The 21,117-nt window shown below is 35.2% G+C and overlaps 1 protein-coding gene across 1 annotated transcript; it reads right to left on the bottom strand.

Annotated features, from left to right (window-relative positions):
• Positions 1-9,394: 9,394 nt before the first annotated feature.
• Smp_211320 (putative soluble guanylate cyclase gcy) lies at positions 9,395-20,110 on the bottom strand (the record flags this gene model as incomplete). The annotated part of the gene is made up of 5 exons (XM_018794922.1): positions 9,395-9,742; positions 12,010-12,265; positions 13,965-14,119; positions 15,540-15,860; positions 19,676-20,110. 5 exons carry the CDS (start codon positions 20,108-20,110, stop codon positions 9,395-9,397), a joined length of 1,515 nt encoding a protein of 504 aa, XP_018649286.1.
• Between the last annotated feature and the right edge of the window lie 1,007 nt (positions 20,111-21,117).

Raw genomic sequence — 21,117 nt, 5'->3', positions numbered from 1 at the left:
ACTCAAAGAATTCTTCAGTTGATCGTTCGTCGCTATGCTTAGCTTATACAATGGTAATAAGCAGTTGGAGGGTAGGCCTGGTTAGCTGACTGATCAGATTATTCTACTGGCACCACATAGTATAGACGAATACGCATGTAGTCTCCAGTGTTCACGCAGATTCTGAATCAGTAGGCCTCAACATACAAAATAGAAACACCAAGATCCTCAAATACAACACGGAGAACACCAACCTAATCACACTTGGTGGAGAAGCTCTGGAAGATTTGGAGACCTTAACCTACCTGGGCAGCATCACCGATGAGCAAGGGGAATTGGATGCAGACATAAAGGCCAGAGTTGGCAAAATAATGACAACATTCCTAAAGTTGAGGAGAACATATGGAACTCAAAACAACCGTTAGCCGATATCAAAATCAGGATATTCAATACGAACCTGGAGACAGTTCTACTGTACACAACTGAAACTTGGACAACTACCGCAACTATCATCAAAGCCCCTAAATGCCCTGGTACGGCCGAGAGTGGGGAGAGTCGGCTCACCCTCTCGAAATGCTCTCATATGGCCACGCGTATATAGCTTCTGCCAGGGAAATCCTACTCACTGCCTTCTCGTGGCAGGGGTGTTGTTCACGAAATTGAGAGAACGAATAGCGAATGTCCGGCACTTTAACCGGGTTGGTGGACACGGAGAGTTCACCTAGTGGAGTTGGAAAACCCTGATTCCAAACCAATGGTGAACATGGGCTCCAGTATCCTGAGGGAACAAACGGTGTATGAACCAATTGTTGGTCACCGGCTACCATGGGACTGCATCTCCTTACGATGCTCCACTGCCTTGTGGATCAGATCTTTAGTTCAAAGGCTCCGGGTGTGGTCCCCTAAGAAAACCACCTGCTTCAGTTTGGGCGCTTGGGTAGTATCACAGCCCTGACACAAATCAAAGGAGATTTGTGCGGCGCATATTTATCTGGTGCTTCCTTGTACCAATATTTATGTGTTCAAATAAATAATAAACTATCATCAAAAATGTACAGGTATTTATAAACAATTGTCTACACAAGATACTCAACGTCCGTTGAACGGATACCATCTGCGACAGCCTACTGTGGGAGAGAACAAACCAGGTTCGTGCTGGAGAGGAAATTAGGAAAAAATGATGGAGGTGGATAGGACATACATGGGAAAATCATTAAACTGTATCACGAGGAAACCGCTAACTTAGAATCCTGTAGAGAAAGGGAAAAGAGGAGTTCCAAGGAACAAATGGAGTTGGAAATTGAAAGAAGACATCAAAAGAATGAATAGCCACTGAAAAGGATTGTCCAGGACAGAAATGGATGGAGAATCCTGGTGTTTGGCGTGAGCTTATCCTCGAGAGGCAACAGGTATTAGTAATTATTGACTTAAGATCATGGATGATACACAGCTGATTGTAGAAAACTTGTTCCTAATCGTTGATCTTTTCGGATTTTTACTAACCAAAGCTTACTAGATATCAATTATTTATGCAGTAAAATGCGGAATATGTTAAGGGATTCTGGAAATCACTCCTTTAGGATTAATTATCTGGTTGTTGTGTAAAACTAAATTAGATGAGTTGTACGTAGTCTACATAGCTTACTAAAATGTATGTACTGGAATTAACGCTGACAAATCTCGTGATTAGGTGAACGATCGGATCAAGCTTTCACACATAGTTGTCAAGATCACCGTCTTTTAACGCCATGTTAAGTCATTTCGTGATGTATTCTATTTGTGCTCGCAGATATAAGTAGTATGTTGCACCACTCGGAAGTTTTTTTCTAGGATGGGCTTCGTTAAATTACTGATGGCTCAGATTTGGCCAACGCATCTCGTACATTACTGCTTGTCAGTGGTTTGTGTACATCTTGACCAATATCGTCATCTATCTCTTACTCATCTTTCTACGAAATCCACCGGTGATATGAATAAACGCATAGTTTATTTTTGAATAATGCAAATGAGTGTAATTTTGCAATGAATGATGACAAATTCCTCATGATCCGCTCCTGCTGTAACAATATCTGAATTTGCTTCGAAAGAATAGACACGTTTATTCGTCTTTAATATGCGTTCTAATTCCCCCGCTAGTTGACGTGAATTAAAAAATAATAATAAATTGGATTTTCTTTTCTTGCTGGGAGCAGTCTTTTATTGAGTGCTTTCAAATAATAACATCACGACAGTCGCCGTTTGTTCAGTAGGAGCTTAATCAACTTTACATTCATATTCATTTTACACTGAATCACTAACCTATTCTCAGATTGTGTATACTTTTACTTCCAATTTTTAGTTCTTAGTCGTCCCAAATGTATGCGTATAAATAAGCATAAAGGTTTATCCTTAACGGTATTGGGAAATCTTTTCGTCGCAGATTTGGAAAGCGAAGAAACGCACAATCATGCTTTATATTTAGAGCTATATTCTACGGACGGTCAGTGATATTGTGACGGTTATGGTTTTAACTAGAAGCTTAAAACTAAGACTATATGTAAATAACGAACCAAGCGCTGAATAAATAGACATTAGGAACGTGCATACTGAACTCTCAGAGAATAGCTTCCTTAGGTTCCTATTTTCACTTATTCGCCTTATATCAACACATTCTCTCCATATATCTTTGTTCCAGCAATATTTACACTGTACGTGTGTTAGGATATTCACAAGAATATCCCAAAAATTATCTCGAATGTAAAATGGTATGTTTTCAGACTCTTCACATAATTCGCATGTTATTTCCTATTGGCCATTATTTACAGTGTCCTAACTATGACTTTCATGTGTCGTTTCCCTATTGGTCAATTTTGAGTCGTCCTAATTATAACATTTACGTGTCCTTCCTTTCCATTGGTTACTGTTAATAGTCATCGTAACTGTATAAATATGCCCTGTCTGTAAACCATTTTTGTTCTGCTGCTGACCCCATAAACAATTCTCATTTAACGGCTGTGTTCTGATTTATTGGAGTTGGGGAACAGTATTGGGGTCGAACTAGGATATCTGAATTTGGTCAATCGGTAGAATTTCGTGTAGTCCTATCGCAATACACTATATTTCGCGTTATAACAACGTGGTAAAATTCACAGTAACAAGTGACACTAAATAAGTTCTTTCCCTTGATTTTATAATGATTATTACTATGATTATGCATTAGCCTCGGTAATTCATCTGTTTCGGAAAAAATCTGAATTGGAATTGACTGGACTGCAGCTCAATAATTGCAAAAATAACTGATACCGCCATGAACACTTTACAAGAAGTCGAGAACTTTGACAAATTAGTCCTTTTTAAAGACATTAAAAAAATAAATCTCTTGAAGCTAGTATTTAGATCGAGAGTTAAGGACATGGTTGACTTGAATGTTGTAAACAATCTACATGGAAAAAATAGGGTATTTGATACTCTTAACATTATAGTCTTTACCTCATGATCGTACGAAGTAATTCGCATTTATCATTTTACACATTCTGCACACTAAATAATTGTATCTCTACTACAACATTTACGTGACATTAGATAGTCAGTTTTGACTCCAAAAGTCTTTATCTCGGTACTGATTGACTCATCCGTGTATTGTACGATACTTTTACAAAACAAGTAATTGAACCTAACTATTTTTAACTTTCAGAGTAAACGTCACTTCTATTCAATTTAGTTTCAATATACAATACACTAAAAAGGTACTTAACATAATAGTTAATAAAAATGATGGAGTGTATATATGTGATTGAGGTTGACGTGCATAATAATCCGATATATTTTTAGGATAGACGTTTGTTTTAATTTTACTTCTAAATTCTTCCACAACTTCATCCGGTCCACATCGATATGATTTATATGTTTTGGATTTCCGGTGTCGCATATATAACTTATGTGCATGTTGAAATTCAGCATCGAAATTTGCCGATTTCTACATTCCAGGGAAGATATAAAAAAGAAGTTGAAGAATTTAGTGCAAGGCTTTTTCTATAAATGATTTTGGCTAGTAAAAACATTGGACAATAAATAAACTATTTCATATATCTATATATAATTTACAAAAAACGTAAACGTTTCCAAACGGATATTCTTACAGTAACACCATGGAATGTCAAAATATATTTCGGTTGTAGGTTATACTGTAATTCCCAATAGAAATAAAATAGATAAAACTGACAAAAAAGAATAAACACATATTTTAAAGAAACGAGGAGATATATCTTTATAGAACAGATGGACTGAAAATGTCATTATTGAACTCCGTATGAGCTACTGAAAGATAAATTTGAAGTTATGAAACATAAATGTTCAACCTACTGATTTTAATAAATCAAATATTGATTGATCACTGAGTATTGGCAAGTGGTGGTCAAATCCTATCGATCAGATTAGACAAACACGATATTGGTTATCACTCAATGGATGAGTGTATCTTATTACTGTGGAAGTTTAGCTGTCGTTAGTGTAGCTCAACGATAACGTCCAAGATTATGAACCTGGATAGAGTGAGTCCAGATTCACCAGGAAGCATCAGTCCCCTCAAGATTGTATGTATCACTTACTGACGAGAGTCAACTCTCACGACACTTATGTTTAGGGCCTTCGTAATTATTAACCCCAACCACATAACACGAATCAAATATCTCGTCAAGTGTTATATATCTTTACACAGTAAATACTTAATGAAATGGTATTTTGATTTAAAAATGTGCTGCAAACCGAGAGCAAAACTATTTTTAAGTGTTCAGATTGACTGGATTGGATTACCAAGCGATATAAACACTTTAGAACCATATGTGTAAATCAATACTGCATCCTATGTACAAACAATTAGAACAGTTTATCATCCATAACTCCTTGTCATTAGTGAAACAAACCCATTCTAAAACATCTCCCTGTAAATTCCCCAGACTCTGGGATAATCTACTACAATCTATCCGTAAGATAAAATCACTCCCATCCTTTGTTCGCTTGCTGCTCCTCTTAAAATGCACTAAATATTCTAGCACCTGTAAGTGTATCTTACTTCACAAATGAGATTATATGAACTTTAAATGTTTAGCCATTCTTGTTACTGAATTCACTAATAGAAACCACCTATTATATCTTGTGGCCGCCAATTGTTATAACTTGTGTTGCTCGTTAATATATAACGTGATAACACCGCCAATTACAGAGCAGTGAATTATCGATCGGACCAATGACACATGGAACCTGTACCAGCAGTCTAGAGCACTTGTTGGTCCTGCTATCTGCCTAGTTCAGACAGTTAAGTCCAGAACACCAATAACAGCCTCTGAATCATTTATTTCAAGTATACTGGGTTTATATACCAAACATACAGACCACATCGTACCATTAAATAGGAAACAACATCTGTACAAGATTAAGCTATATGTGGCTGTGAATGTGGGAGGCAGTCATTAATAAACTGGGGATAATTCAAGAACGGTAGGTCGTATAGTAATAGTTTATAGGTCAAAACAAGGCTTATAATAAAAGGAACACGAAAATGAATAGTTAAGTTACTTAACAATTATACAATGGGAAATATACGTATCATATTGGTCACTAAATAGTTCTCAAAAGTTACCATTTATAATTCTCTTCGGGATATAACACACCTACTTGCTGTTAGTTTACGTTAACACCGTTCCTGGTAACCCCAGCTAATTTGAATAATATTTAACATGAATAGTAGATCAGAAAATAGCCTGACATATGTATTATGGTAGACCTAACTAACCTATCGTAATAATTATTGCCGTTTTTGTTGAGTGTTCTCTGCTTCTACTTTATTTTCTATAGCTATAGATGGTTACAATCAATCCTTTATGGTGCAGGAAATGACCTTAAATGTACCGTCCATACATCAACAGTATCTCCACTCAAGAATTGAAAGTTCCCGGTCGAAGCATTTCATTGCTGTAATACATGTCATAAATGTATTACCTGAACAATTTTTGAACTAGTAAACTTAAAACAATCTTATATCACATGTTTGTTCTCTACATTTAGTGCTACTATTTATTCAAGTTGATCATGCCTGTAAACTGTCATAAATTCTGCAATTATTAATTTCAAAATATATATTATTACTATTGTCTTCAGTTCACTAATTATCAATTAAAAACTGATTCAAAGAAGTATTCAACAACAAAAATGAACGCAAACCTAACGAAATTTATATATAAGACAAACTAGTTGAAGCCTAATTGAAAAATGTCATTGAGCCGAATGAAATATAAATACGATGAATTTCATTTGGATAAAGCAAATACTATGTTAAGCGTGAGACAAATACCACCGATGGCAATGAACGACAGTTATGTAATATCGTGAATTGATTGAGGTTATAAATGTAAATCATTGGATTCCAGCCCAGTGACCTGAAGGTTAGGTGCTCGTCAGAAGGCTGCATGGCCTTGGGGTTAGACCACCTGGTGGTCGTGCTACTGAGGAGTCCCACAACGGGACGAAATAGCACTTTATTGATTGTTTAGCAGAATTCATTGAGTGATTTTAAAATTAAAACTTAACAACTTCCGTAGCACCCTGTGGTGAGAAACGAAAGCAAATTTCAATCTCTAAAACTCACATCAATTTTATCTGTTTGGATCAAGCAACTACTTGCTAAATATCGATCATACTGTGATCGAGTTTCCTGATCACGAAGTAATTCATAGGCAGTTGTGACCAACTGAAATTCTTCCTTCCTCAATTTCTCCGGATTAGTATGAAGTAATCGGTCTGGATGTAAACATTTCGACAAATTATAATAAGCGGATTTAATTTCACTAGAAGTTGCAGATTGTTTTACACCTAATATATCATAAGCATTATATTTCTCCAATGGAAAATTAGATAGTGAATTACTTTGACATAATCGAAGAAATACAGGACGTAATAATATGTTGCAGTTGAATGATGAAATTTTGACGATAATTGCAGAGTTGAAAATTATATAAGCATAGATATAATTGTCTTAAATACAACTTCTATAATACAAAGTTGTTTATCACCACTTTATCTAGAAATGTTAAAAAAAAATAAACCAAATATAACCATGAAGTGTTAAGTAAGCGACGTCAACAAACACAGTAACAGAATACTACCAAATATGAATAAAAACCCATACTCTTTTAGTAGATTCTACGATTTATTTTTTTAACGCTTTTATATCAGCTTATTTGTGATCTATTAATACTAAACGCATAGCCAAACCAAGCAATGTGGAAGGGAACAAACAGAAATAAAATTCTCTGAAATCGCTCACAAGCCCGAAAACCCTACAGATCTCGGATAGTTGAAATGAGTGTTGGGAATAGCCAGCTATAAATCATAAAGATATTAAAAATATGAAACAAACTTAGTTGCTTGGATGTTTATAATCGTTAATTTAAGCCTCAGTTTATACAATCAAGAAAAAAATAATTAGGAATTCTCAAGTACTTTCAGCGGTTGTAATGAAATTTGAGTCGTCGAGGACTATGAACTTCTATTTAACAAACTCATTCAATCAATATCAAGATGAAAGTAAAGACCCACTTGTAAATAAAAACAACTAAGTTGGGGACCAAACTAAGTTTTATTTTAGAGACATTTGAAAATCATATCGCTTTAGTTTCTTTTATAAACATTAATTGTGGACGAAATATCTCCAAACAATGAAACGAGATTGTTTTCAAAGGTAATAATGGTAACAACTAGTACTCAAATTGTAGCTGTTTTAGTCTCTTACTAACGGATACCAGGAAACCAAATATTCATTAACCCTATATATGTTATGAAGTGACTTATTTTGATGAACATATTTGCTAAAAAGCGACTGAGGTGAGTCTATTAAAATAACCAGTTTATAAATTTCCTGGAAACCTTTAGTTTTAGACCATCATATTGGTAGGTGATCAGTACGAATCTCCTAAGGGACTATCTTAGAACACTGATTTCCTCCCCGAACAAAATATATATGCTATTGATCTATTAGTCTCAACTTGCTAGAATCTTAATACTACTTGGGTGGAGACAAAATGTAGGGCCAATTTAACTGATAAGAAGCTACAGTATCTTCTATACAAGCTGTAACTATCAAAGGTTTCTTGAAGACAAATAAGTGTTGTATGATCTCAGAGATTATTTAAAAGTGACGTTCCTAGAAAGAGTGGGTCAGTATGCAGTTCTTATTACTGTTTAAGAAACTTGATGAAACGATAGGACAGCTTTGGGAGAACAATAGACTACGTGGCATGGGAAGTCCCAAGTGCCTACAAATACTTATTCAAACACCAATATCTCAGACGGTGGCGCAATTTCGTGAATCGGTTGAAGTTAGACATTAACACCGTTGGATGCCGGCTCAGTAGAGTAGAGGTTGGGCATTTGCGCGCGAGACCGAAGGTCCTGGGTTCCGATCCCGCGAGCAGGATCGTGAATGCGCACTGCTGAGGAGTCCCATAATAAGACGAAACAGCAGTCTGGTGCTTCCAGGTTTTCCATGGTGGTCTAGCTTCAATTGACTCATGATCTCCACTATTAAAATTACTACAGTATCCACAAAACTCCATTCTGATATTAAATATTTATTTGTTAATTAAGAGCTGCAATGAATAAACATGGCAAACAATATACTTTAACTAGGTAGATGCATTTTACTTTTTGGTCTGACTTCTTGAAACTAAATATTCTATAAAAATGAACCCAATCATACTGAATATCTTATTGCTCGATTTCCTACTCTTCCCTTTCCTGCAAAAATAGCAGTCATTCTCTCAGAAATGTGAACCAATAGCTTCAGCAACAAGGCCAAAAACTTAAATCCTAATAGTCAATCTACTTTGTAAATTAGTTGATGTAGTAATCAAGAGACATATTATTGTAATTCTAATTCTTAGTTAACAGATCCATTTCATAGGTATATTTCGTGTATTGAATAAACAATGTGAAAAATAACTAGGTATTAAGAGTATTCTTACTTGAATCTACTGGATTCAAGATCAATGTGAAGAATAAAAGCCCCGATAAATGATGAGTAAGTTAAGTTAATAAAACAAATCAAGCTAACTACAAAAAAGAACATAAGTAAAACAGATTTCCTCCAATATATTTTTATTATACAAAATTGTAATGCGGATAATACAATACAGACTGAACTATCGAATGCACAATTATTGAATAATAGTTATGTAATACAGAAGGGTAGAATTACAGTACATATATATTAAAAACACGAAGTTTAGCGAAGGGAACTCTTTCAACGAATTTACTATCACGCTGTACAATTGTATACATATAAATATATATCTGAAATTTTTTTGTTAAAGTACTAGTTTCGTGAGGAAATGTCTGTATATTTACAATAAATAATATATGAACAACGAGTAATCAGTAAATATTAACCAAACGATTTGCCAATCACAACAGTATGATCAACACCGCATACTACATCTTTAGATTTAATTGGAAGAAGTAATGAGACTGGGTAGGTTTGATTAACAGAATTACTTGTAATTTGTTTACCTAAGCCTAGACAATATAGACCACCACGTGGAGCACCCCAGGCCCATAATAAACCATCATTACTTTGAACAATAAAATGATGTAGACCAGCAGCAACATAATTAATACAAGATTCACTATTTACAATAGCTGGCATAAATAAACCAGGTGGAATCAATGTTGGACGAGGTGAACAAGTAACTTTTGGACCTAATCCAATGCATCCAAAGCCCCAAACGAATACCTTGATTAGATACAAATGCATATGAAAAATAAAATGAATGAAGTATGATGCATTGTCTTTTTACAGTGATAAGAACGTAATTTTCAAAAAAATCTAAATTAAATGAAAAATAGTAGTATTAAAATATAAGGGAATTAGTGGAGACTTGTTCAATATGAAGACAGTTTTTATGATGAACGGACATGTCATTAGTTGGGGAATAACTGAAAAGCAAGCAGTAGAGAAAAGTTATTTCTTTCGATCGGACTAATCTCCCAAAACCCACTTTAGTAATAATACTTCCTATATGTTTGGTAGGGAGACCAGCTTCGTGAATAACTCTCAAAGATCTAGTGATAAAGGTTCATCATTGTAGATCAATCACGTTCAAAATGATATAAATATCATCGACGACAATGGACAATGCGGATGATGATAGTACAATGTCGTGAACAGGCTATGATTTCGCGGTTAAACTATAATCAATCACATTATTTCTCGTAAAAATATTTTGTAGATATACGTAAACAATTCAATCTAGACCAAGCTGGAAATGTATAAACCTCCATGAACGATAATGCATCACAAAAATCGGGGTGTTATGAATACGCAAATAAATGAGGATGAGAAACTTTGAAACCCATTCTCCAATGAATCAGAACATATATTTCTAATATGTATGTATTGAGTAACTAGTTTATGGTATTTTGATATGTTTCTGAATTGTAAGCTTCTATTTAACTCAATAACTGTTGCTGTTCGTAAATTGCAGTAAACTAATAGAGTCTATATGATATAGAAAAGAGTTAAGTACTTTTTTAGTCTTCCTGACGTTCTGACTGGTAGTCCGAGGTTCTATGTGGATAATACACCATTTTGGGATATAAAGGAAATGTTATTGGTAAACTTATTGTATTCAGTGGGAAAGAGAAGAAATGCATAACAGAATACAGTTGAGAATGTAAACTATTAGCTTCAAAATCAATGATTTGGAGCTATTGTGTAAGCCATAGTGTCTGGAGCTTCTGAAGTTGGTCTCATATATGGTCGTGAGTGAGCACTGTTAAATCTAGGAACTAGAGCGAAACAACTGTTGAGTGATTCCTTCTCTAGTCAACGTACGCTCGTGATGTAAATGTCTTTGAAGACATCTCTTACATTTCTAAACGAAGTTTGTGGGGTTGTAAGCAAGGATATGAAGAAAGAGAACTTAATAGTCTAATCAATGCAATAATATTAAAAGCGTAGAAGTCAACAGAGCCATAGTCATTTTTAAGAAATGATAAATTATATGGCATTGGATCCTAAGTCTATGTTATCTCCTATTTTAAGGAATACATTTTACCGGTGATAAAAAAATAAGTACATATACATGATAAAATGTTCATACTTTAACACTTTGCAATAAACGTACTAAACTAATTTACCATTAACTCAGCATTTCATTGAAAATCTATCAAGCTACTGGGTTGATTCTAATGTAAGTTACTTGGTTATGAGACACACTGTGTGACGACCGATGAAACTACCTGGCTACTTAAATCAAAACAAACGAAGGGCTTTAACCCGTGACTTATTGGTCAAAAGGTAGGTGATTTATAACCATTAAACTATTGCTCAACACTAACTGTATTACAAATAAGTGGCACTTTTCAATGGTGACCACCACTTACTTTGAGGTTGTGGGTACATCATATTCAGGACTTATCAACTGAATGTATATTTTCCCATGTGCATGTTGAGGTTTTCAATGAATTTGTGTATCAGAAACTATCAGTGGAGCCTCAGATCTAGTCATTATATTACTGAACAATGATAACTATCGAGTTCAATAATAACAGAACTAGTGATACACCCGTGATATCCCAAGTACCGGTATTAGTTTGAAGATAACCCTGTTAGCAATATACTGCTCTGACTATTCTATACTTAAAATCAAAATGGAATAAGCTGATTGATTGACTTTTCCAACCAATTAGCGTCACTGAACGAATTGTGGATAGGCTAGAAAATTTGTATGTAGACTTGAATGTTTCTACGAGTGGATCTTTTTAAGTTTATTAGAATAAACTATTATCCCTTCCCAATTCTTGTTCTGATTTAAAAAAAGCTCAGAGAAGTATAGTGGCCAAGGAATACTAAATAGTAGAAGAATATAATAAGCTTTATTTTCCAGATTATTTCCTTATTAATAATTTTAATGATATCAATATAATTTGAAATGAAGAAAAAAACTAAATTAAATTAAAATATAATTTTTAATTAACCTATAAAATAATTAAGTTTACCTGTCCAATTTTATTCACAATACAACACATAGAACCGGCACAAGCAATTGATTGTATTTCACCTACATGAACATTATCTGAAGATAAATGAGATTCTATCGGTACAATACAGTGATCTAAATTTAAGTGAACAGGTTCTGGAACTTGTATATCCTGATCTAATGGCCATATTTGACCGTATTCATTATTACCCCAAGCAAATAATTTATTTGATTCAGTAAGCGCAAGAACAGTATCACCGCGAGATGATAGCAGACTTATGTGTTTTTTAAAGATAAAAAAAGAACAATTCAAAACACACGTTATTTTTAACTCGGTATACAAATGTCAGAAATGTAACTATTAAACAACGTCACATAATTTTCTGTGATTACCAATAATATCAATCATAGAATTTCGGACGGGATTAACTAGAATGTAAGAGATACCAGCAAATGAAGTAGAACTGAAATAATATTAAAATAATTAGGAGTCAAATATGCATAATTAGAAGATTTACAGCTCAATAAATTCGAGAGATTTCAATAAGAATAAGATTAGATCCAAAAAGATCCTAATAACTTATAATAAAGTAAAACAGTATAACCACTCATTAAAATACACGATTTTATCTGATATAAATGTTTAAAAAATGATATGAAGGATGGTTTAAAATATCTGCAGTATACTACGCTATACTAGATTAGATATTTGAACGCTAAACAATACACAGACTAGATCACGTTATACAGGATAAATAATTCACAGCCAAAAATAAAGAGCAAGAGTAATGATAGATTATAATTTACTCCACACTGTTCTAAGTAGTCAATCTCAGTGAGTCCAGATCAGAAATCAATAAGAGGAAAGGAAATCACATATTTAAATCAGTAAGTTGGGTGCATGTTTGTCCACATTCAGTGGCCAATTGCATTTTACTCTCACTATCACAAATTGAAAAGAATCAACAAAACGGTAAATCACTAATCTAGTAGTTAGCTTGTACTACAAAAAAAATCATAGCAATGAACTTGAATTTATTTAGTAAACATGAGATTATCGAGTCTTTAAGGCTTTTTTCATAATTTCGGCCAAAGCTGTTGTTGTACGAAATAATTTGCTCATAATTATGGCACGAGCCTTTGTACTACATTCTGAGTCAAAATGTATGCGTGAGCAATAATAATACTATCCATCTGCCCAAACCAAAGTAAATAGAACAGAGTTTAGACTTACAACTACTTGGTTGAAAGCTAAATAAGTCAACCAATAACCAACGGCTCTTTTCATATACCTGACAAACATATAATAACAAACTGTTTCAACGTTTTACAAAGTAATCAGGTGATTTATCGAATACTTTTCCACGATATTCACACTAAAACATAATAGTCCTTATTCTATTTTCAAGTTTAGGTAACTTTGTGTTATGATTTGTACTAAAAAAAACACGGGCCAAGTATGAAACAGATATCATATACCGAACAAATAATAACACAACGACACCTCAGCGATACTTCACAACACACTCGAAATACGAATAAAGATGGGTCTTCAAAAATGTTTTCAAGTTCTCGAGAAGAAGCCAATCACACTTGTAATGCTCATATTAATTATATACCATCCAAGTGACCTAGAGATATAAATAATTACCGTTTATTAAACAGATTGACAGATGCCTCTTTCAAGGTATTACTGAACGTGCGGTTCAGGTATGTTATTGTGCCGGATGTACACGACTTATAATAAATTTCGACGTGTTTAGAACGAAGAAATCCCATTCCTCCTGATTATGGTCAGTAAATTGTAAACACACCCTTGCTTACATGGCCATGATGTCATGTGGGATAAAAAATAATGTACAGATAGTGAATTGATGATAAATATTTTGCTTACAACCTATGAACAAGTATGATATAAAGTGCTCTGTGAAGCATAAACACCGGGTTAAGCTAAGAAGAGTTTTAAAAGCTTACCAAACACGTTCATTCATCAATGAACCCTTTACAGCAGTAAATCGATCAACCACGTTATAATGGCCCAAACCAGTCTGACCATCTGATCCAAGTCCACAGGAATAAACAACACCATCTGAACTGAGCAACAAGGTATGATCTTGGCCACAAACTAACTATGAAAAAAAGCAAAGTAAAATATGAAGACTTTAGTAAATAATTTTTCGATGTTAGGTTAATTGCAACGTGGACCGCGATCATCATGAAAACATAGTAAGGAAAATATTTTGGTGGAGTTTTGTTCTCTGAGCTGGATGGTTTGGTCGTGGAGGTTTCATCGTTATTCTGAACGATATCATCAACACCATCTTCAGGCAGAAGTGAAGTGTTCGAATTTCCCCACATACGGTTCACAGCTTGTCCTGTAGACCTCGATCTTGTTGATGTCGTTCAGAATAACGATGAAAGCTCCATGACCAAACTGAGAATGGGGAGAGTCCACTCTCCCTCTCGAAATGCTCTCACATGGCCACGCGAATATATAGCCTCTGCCAGGGAAGTCCTACTCACTGCCTTCTCGTGGCAGGGGTGTTGTTCACAAAAGTGAGAGGACGAAAAGCGAATGTCCGGCACTTTAACCGGGTTGGTGGATGTGGAGGATCCACCTAGGGGAGTTGGAAAACCCTGATTCCAAACCAATGGTGAACATGGGCTCCAGTATCCTGAAGGAAAAGATGGCGTATGAACCAATTGTTGGTCACCGGCTACCATGGGACTGCATCTCCATACGATGCTCCACTGCCTTGTCGACTAGATCTTCAGGTCAAAGGCTCTGGGTGTGGCCCCCTAAGAAAACCACCCGTTTCAGTTCGGGCACCTGGGCAGTATTACAGCCCTCACACAAATCGAATGACATTTGTGAGGCGCATATTTATCTGGTGCTTCCTTGTACCAATATTTATGTGTTTAAATAAATAAAAAAACATGACCAAACCATCCAGCTCAGAGAACAAAACTCCACCAAAATCATCCACCTGAGCTATAAAGCCCCTCCATTATAAGAAAAACATTGTTGGATAGTTTCTATTTATCGTGACTGCAACTGTTTGACATTTAACTAAAAGACCAAAGTATAATATGTACCTCATATGAAATGTTAACATAAAAATCTAAGATTATGAAATAGTCGTTTACTCGTAATTCTCTCTATTATTCATTTGACATGGGATTTTGTTTTATACACATCCTGGAGATTCAACTTAATCAAAGTATCGTTTTAAACAAGCAAGTTTATTTAGTGCTAAAAAAATTGACGACCTATACTGGAATATCATCTTTATATAAGTTTTAGCCGACAGCATTAATTAAAGGCAAACTAAAGAGTAAAATATAATGTATGGAACGACTGACTCAGTAAGCGAACAGTAAAAATAAGCATTATGTCAGACGAAAACTAATGATTGTCAAAAATATTAAGATTAACTACTAAGTCGAAACTATGAACAGAAATAAATGAATGCTAAGGTTAATCAAATACAACCCAATAATTACATACAGATTCACAGTGCAAACTAACTTATAAATGCCTCAACATACTTGTTTAATAGATTTTATTTCTGGTGGCAAAACTATTTTTGTTATAACTTCCATATCATGATCGTACTTTTCGCCAGGAACTATTTCTCTCCCACACTGCCCAAAAACATTGTTGCCCAGGCTGAAAACAAGAGGAGGTGTATCACTATTCGACTCCTTCAAATTTTCATAGGATATAATAGTATGTGCTCGACCACATGCCACATGAGAAGGACGATATACTTGTTTTTGCGTATTATCAAGACGGACAGAAATTCTCACAAGTTCAGGAACAACATTTACCGAGTCGCCCGTAGCAAGTTTGGTTTTTAATCCAACTGACTGAAATGAGAGAAAAATTCTTTAAATGATACTAAATTTTAACTAGAGGCTGAAGTTAGCTAATATAATAATGCTCTTGTTTCTGGGTGTGAATCAAAACCTGTGAACAACAGTTTGCTAGTAAAGGTTCCCATTTGATTTTCAAGTTTTATCAGCTCCATGCAACGTAATAAAACCATGTTTCCTCCGTTTCGAAGTGATATAAATACTTGGGAGCGTATACAAAAATGAGCCACAAGATCAGCTTGTGATCCTAAGCTTAAAATATTACAAAGAATGTATGAAAACACTAGATCTATATTCCCTAGAATGTAAACAACTTGGGGGAAATCCCATGAAGACTTCTAAACCACAAACATTTCCGTACATCATGTGCAACACTGAAATTTATAGCTAACATTAACCATGGAGGAAAGACTCGTGAGCTGGATTTCCAACATACCAAGTCGGGATGAATCCATATATCTCATTCTAGAATTAGTCGTTTTATAACTTACTGCCTCACCCAAGAAACTTTGTCGGAGTCCTTGAAGCGAAAGCTTTATACTTTCCGGAAGATTTAATGTTACTTTTCACATAGTCTGACATAACAATCCCTCCCACAAAACAGACTCGACGACGAACGCAAATAGACCATATCACCATCGGGGATTGCTGCAGAAGCTCAAAGGAAGGCTGACGTTCATTTTGGAGCACGTGCGCAGACTCTGGTCATACTCTATGAGAGCGCGTTTATATGCGTCACAGTAGAGGAACAGCAGAAATATTCCCCATAGTCCAGCCTAACGACGAGAAAGTCAAGACTGTATTGCAAGAACAACTAAGATAGTTAACCATCAAATTTATGTTCACCTCAAGGTAGTTTGGTACGATGTTCAAGCAGTTTTAATGTTTATCTTTCGCGTTGAGTAACTGACTGATACCGACTTACTAGGTATTTCTGATTGTTTTCATATAACTAGGTCCTGATCTGGAGGTATTGATAATCCACTGTTGCTAGACCCGAAATCTTGTGAAGCCAAAGCTTTTTCTATTCTAACCTTAATCAACTGAAGCAGAGGCAATGAAACTCCCTAATTACATATAAGACTTGAACTAAGCTTCATGTCTTACTTAGTTCGTAAACTTTGACATCACTAAACGAGTGCACAAAACTTGATAGGCAGAGCTTGTTGAAAATCTAGCTCTTGAACTCATGAATTACAGCTCTATTAACGTACATCAACCTAAATATGAGTACTATAAAGTCTTTAGCAAATGTCGTAGACGATAGTTAATCTATAATGTGTTCTCCAAAACGATGACTCACTGCATTGCGACCCAACAAAACCCTAATTAGGGATACTATAAACAGACGATATATAAAATAATATTGGCCTATGGTTTGAGTGCTCACAATGAAATTATAATTATTAGGGCACGATTCAAGTGAGTGGCCATTTACTTTTATTAATAAAGTGTTCCTTACAACTATTGAGAAAATCGAAGTAATTTTGCCAAATAGCTCAGTATTTTAAGTAGTTTTAGGGAAAAACATAAAAATGTCAGTAAAACGCCAGGAAGCTTGAGTTGGAGTCACCAAATGTAAAATATCAATAGACAATGTGGCTTAGTCTCAGTGACTCAGTCATACGCAACGTAGAACCTCGTACATATATGGATCAATCCAACTTGTCACACTATATTAGTAAAATGAGACGAAAATGTCAAAAATCAAAGTCAAAGAGAAGAGTAAACAGACAATATGATTCGTGAAATAATGAATTTGCGGGACCGAAAGGTATAAGGTGATTTTGGAACTCCATCCATCTTATAACAGTAAATGTGGACAATGAAAATGCCCATACTGATAATAATCCTGTGTTCAATAGTGATCAACTTCTGGATGGAAATCAGAGTATGAATGAGAAGCCATGCGGTACAACTATGTCGAGTATGAGACAGTCACCCACCACTGGCAACAAAAGATATCGTACGATATCGTAAATTGATTGAAGTTAGATGCTCATCGTTAAATTCTGGTTGTGGTCAAGATGTTAGGCATTCTTGTGATAAGTCAAATGTCCTGGGTTTGAAACCCAGAGTAATTCGTGGGAGCGTGTTGTTGAAGAATCTCATGCTAGGATGAAACAGCTAGTCAGTGCTTTCTGGTTTTCAGTGACGGTCTAACTTAGGGTAACTTGTGAAAATTTAATAAACTTGTATCAACCGCGTTCTAATTTCCGGACAGATCAATCATTCCCATTTTTCTGGTTATTTTGTTTATCGATTCTCCTGAGCAGTGTTCAAAAGATATAAGCCAATTTTTAAGTCAGTGGTATTATTTCAACATGATTATTTCGTACTTATGAATAATTGTGAACTTTTACCAGTGCATACATATACGTATATGTTTGTGTTGATGATGTCCCATTGGATCCAGACACTATTTTTCTGTTTAGACATTTTTTTACACACACATACGGTGATTCATACTTATGTACTTGAACTTTATTCATTCACCCGTTCTATTTTCCAGATCGCTTTGCTTGAGGGCAAACTTATTTGGAATATAATACAGCTAACACAACTTTGTATTGCGATTTATTCATTATTACGTCAGAAGCAAACATAACCACTGTGTTCAAGTCAACAAATCATACGAAGGTATAGATAACGTTGGTAACAAGGACCGAGCAAGATGCTAACAATCTCTACAAACCCCCTGTACAAATAAAAAGTAGTGGTGCTCCGAAGACCAACTCAATATTATGGAGTACCCACATGTGTCACAAATATTATTTAGAAAGGCGACATATTAAAAATCAACGAAAAGAACAATCACTTTAACAAAATAATTAGATAAAGAATGTGTAAATTATTAGTTATGTACAAATTCGTATATCCGGCTTTGATTTAAACGTAATATACATAGATATTACGTATGATTGATGTTACCTACACTATTTAACTGAGTGCTTATTTATACCGATGAATTAGATAAAAGAGGGTATATGCTCAAGCACAACTTAGCCAGTTGACACACCAATGAAGAGCTGCCAGGAAATCGCGATAAACTTACAAAACGAAATTCTGGTATATAACTAAAATGGCTACTTAACATGAATAACTGTATTTTCGGGCAGTTTGGCTCCTGAAATTCGAGCTGTAAAAGCACTTTACGATGGGAAAGAGATAGAAAAGTGTAATGTACGCCTAACTGTGTCCATATGCTCTATGTAGTGTCGACTAAGTTAATCCTGCCATACTACGGATATCATAACCCTTAAATACACATAAAAGAACCGCAAATGAATCGAAATGGATGTTTAATTTGCTTTCCCTAGTGTCCAGGAGCACTTTCTTTGCAAGGCTCTTCTTTTGAAGTGCCCAATGGGTTTCTTCCGTATATGCTGGGCGGGAATAACTTACTAACGCTAGGAAGCAAACAGAAATAGCTTAAAAAGTTATCGTTCTTAAAAGGCACCTTACAGTCAGAGCGCCAAGACAAATAAATAGCGTTAATTATATGAGTAGTAGATGGAGACTGCAAAGATTCACAATTTGTCTCAACAGAGATGATTCATGGAAAAGTAATGTACATCTAGTTTGTGGCTACTGGTCACAATCAGACATAATGCTTTTGAGTGACCACAATTCCAGGCAATTCAAAACAAAAGCACTAATAAGATGTAGTGACTAAATATAATGCTGTCTGTTGCCAAAAACGGCCATGATTGGGCACTTAATATGTTTACCAGTCTATGATATTTCGTTCAAGTTCGAAAAGCCCGACTTTGCATTCGCGGAATCATGAATATTACAATATAGACAACCTGTGATCCTAATTGGCCATCACTGTTGATCCCACAACCGTAGACGCCAAAATCCCCATGACTGCCTTCATATATATATGTTGTGAAGCCATATCCACAGGCAGCTTTTAATGGGACACCTAAAGACGGCGAATATCTCAAAGGCGTAGGTCGTGATACGCCCGCGACACCAGGTTTACCTAATTGCAATATCAGAAAGATTAACAATAACAAATACAAACCATGAAGTCCAAGATATTTCTCATTACCCAGAGCTCCAGTTGCTGAGAAACCAAAAACGTAAACTTGCTTTGACTTCAAGGCTTCCTTTGAATGGACATCATAAACTACAGAGTCTCTGTTTTTTTGTCGATGAAGTGATTTTTTAGATCCATGGGCTACACTGAGGGTCCAAAAAGAACTTTTCGAAACTACCGCGAGCAAAGGTCGAGTCATTTACACTAAAAGCACCAAAATTTGCCAGGTAATAGTAATAGAGAACTGCTTCTTTAAATCTTTGTCTGTGTATTGGGAGATTATTCTTGGTTACAGAATGGTATAGTTCTCTTCATATTGTATTAATGCTGATACCTATTAAACATCTCTGAAATTTTACATTTGTACTTGTTCGACCTTTCCATGTACACCAGAGTTGTATGAGTATATTTCACACAACTCCTTCGGCTATTAGTCCTCTTTGCTCAGTCTTCGGATTTTGTTTGCTTGTTGTAGACTGTTATATTAAGTCAATTTATACTTCACGTTCTTGGTCGTTCTAACTTACGTATTCCGTCGTGACTATTGTTCGCTTTAAGACACTCTTGTAAGTCGTGGGCACCAAGCTACCGTAACAACTAATGTGATCAGAAATTGTGGGTCATATAAACCTTCAAAGTCGAGGGGCCATGGAATTTTTTATTAATTAGAGATTGGCGAAACATGAGACACCTAAAACAATACTAATCAGTGTTCACAAGACCTCTGTAAGAGTCAAAGTTTCTTTTGAAGAATCTTACATGGCGTATCATTGCTGTAACTTCGGGTGCGAAGTTTCAGAGCTTGGTGATTCTGATATTAAAAAATTTTGCATATTCCCTACTATCTTATATGGAATGTTGAGAGCCTTTGTTTGTCTGAACAGATAATCCCACGCTCCACTGTGACTGCGCGAAGATCGAAATAAAGACCTATTCACTACTTCTCTGGTTTCTTCTATCAATAGCACGAGGGTTACCTATAGGCACGAAAACCTCTGTAAGAGTCAAAGTTTCTTTTGAAGAATCTTACATGGCGTATCATTGCTGTAACTTCGGGTGCGAAGTTTCAGAGCTTGGTGATTCTGATATTAAAAAATTTTGCATTCATTTTCAAGCCAGCCCTTCATCTCTTGTCATCAATGAATGTTTTCTTAAACCTATTTTAGTATTAAAACTTATAAGTAGTCTATTGCGGGTAAATATGTC

Source organism: Schistosoma mansoni, chromosome 1, assembly GCF_000237925.1.
Source record: "Schistosoma mansoni strain Puerto Rico chromosome 1, complete genome".
NCBI lineage: Eukaryota > Metazoa > Platyhelminthes > Trematoda > Strigeidida > Schistosomatidae > Schistosoma > Schistosoma mansoni.
Note: the sequence above shows the minus strand (reverse complement) of the source record. Positions and strands in the feature narration are given on the sequence as shown.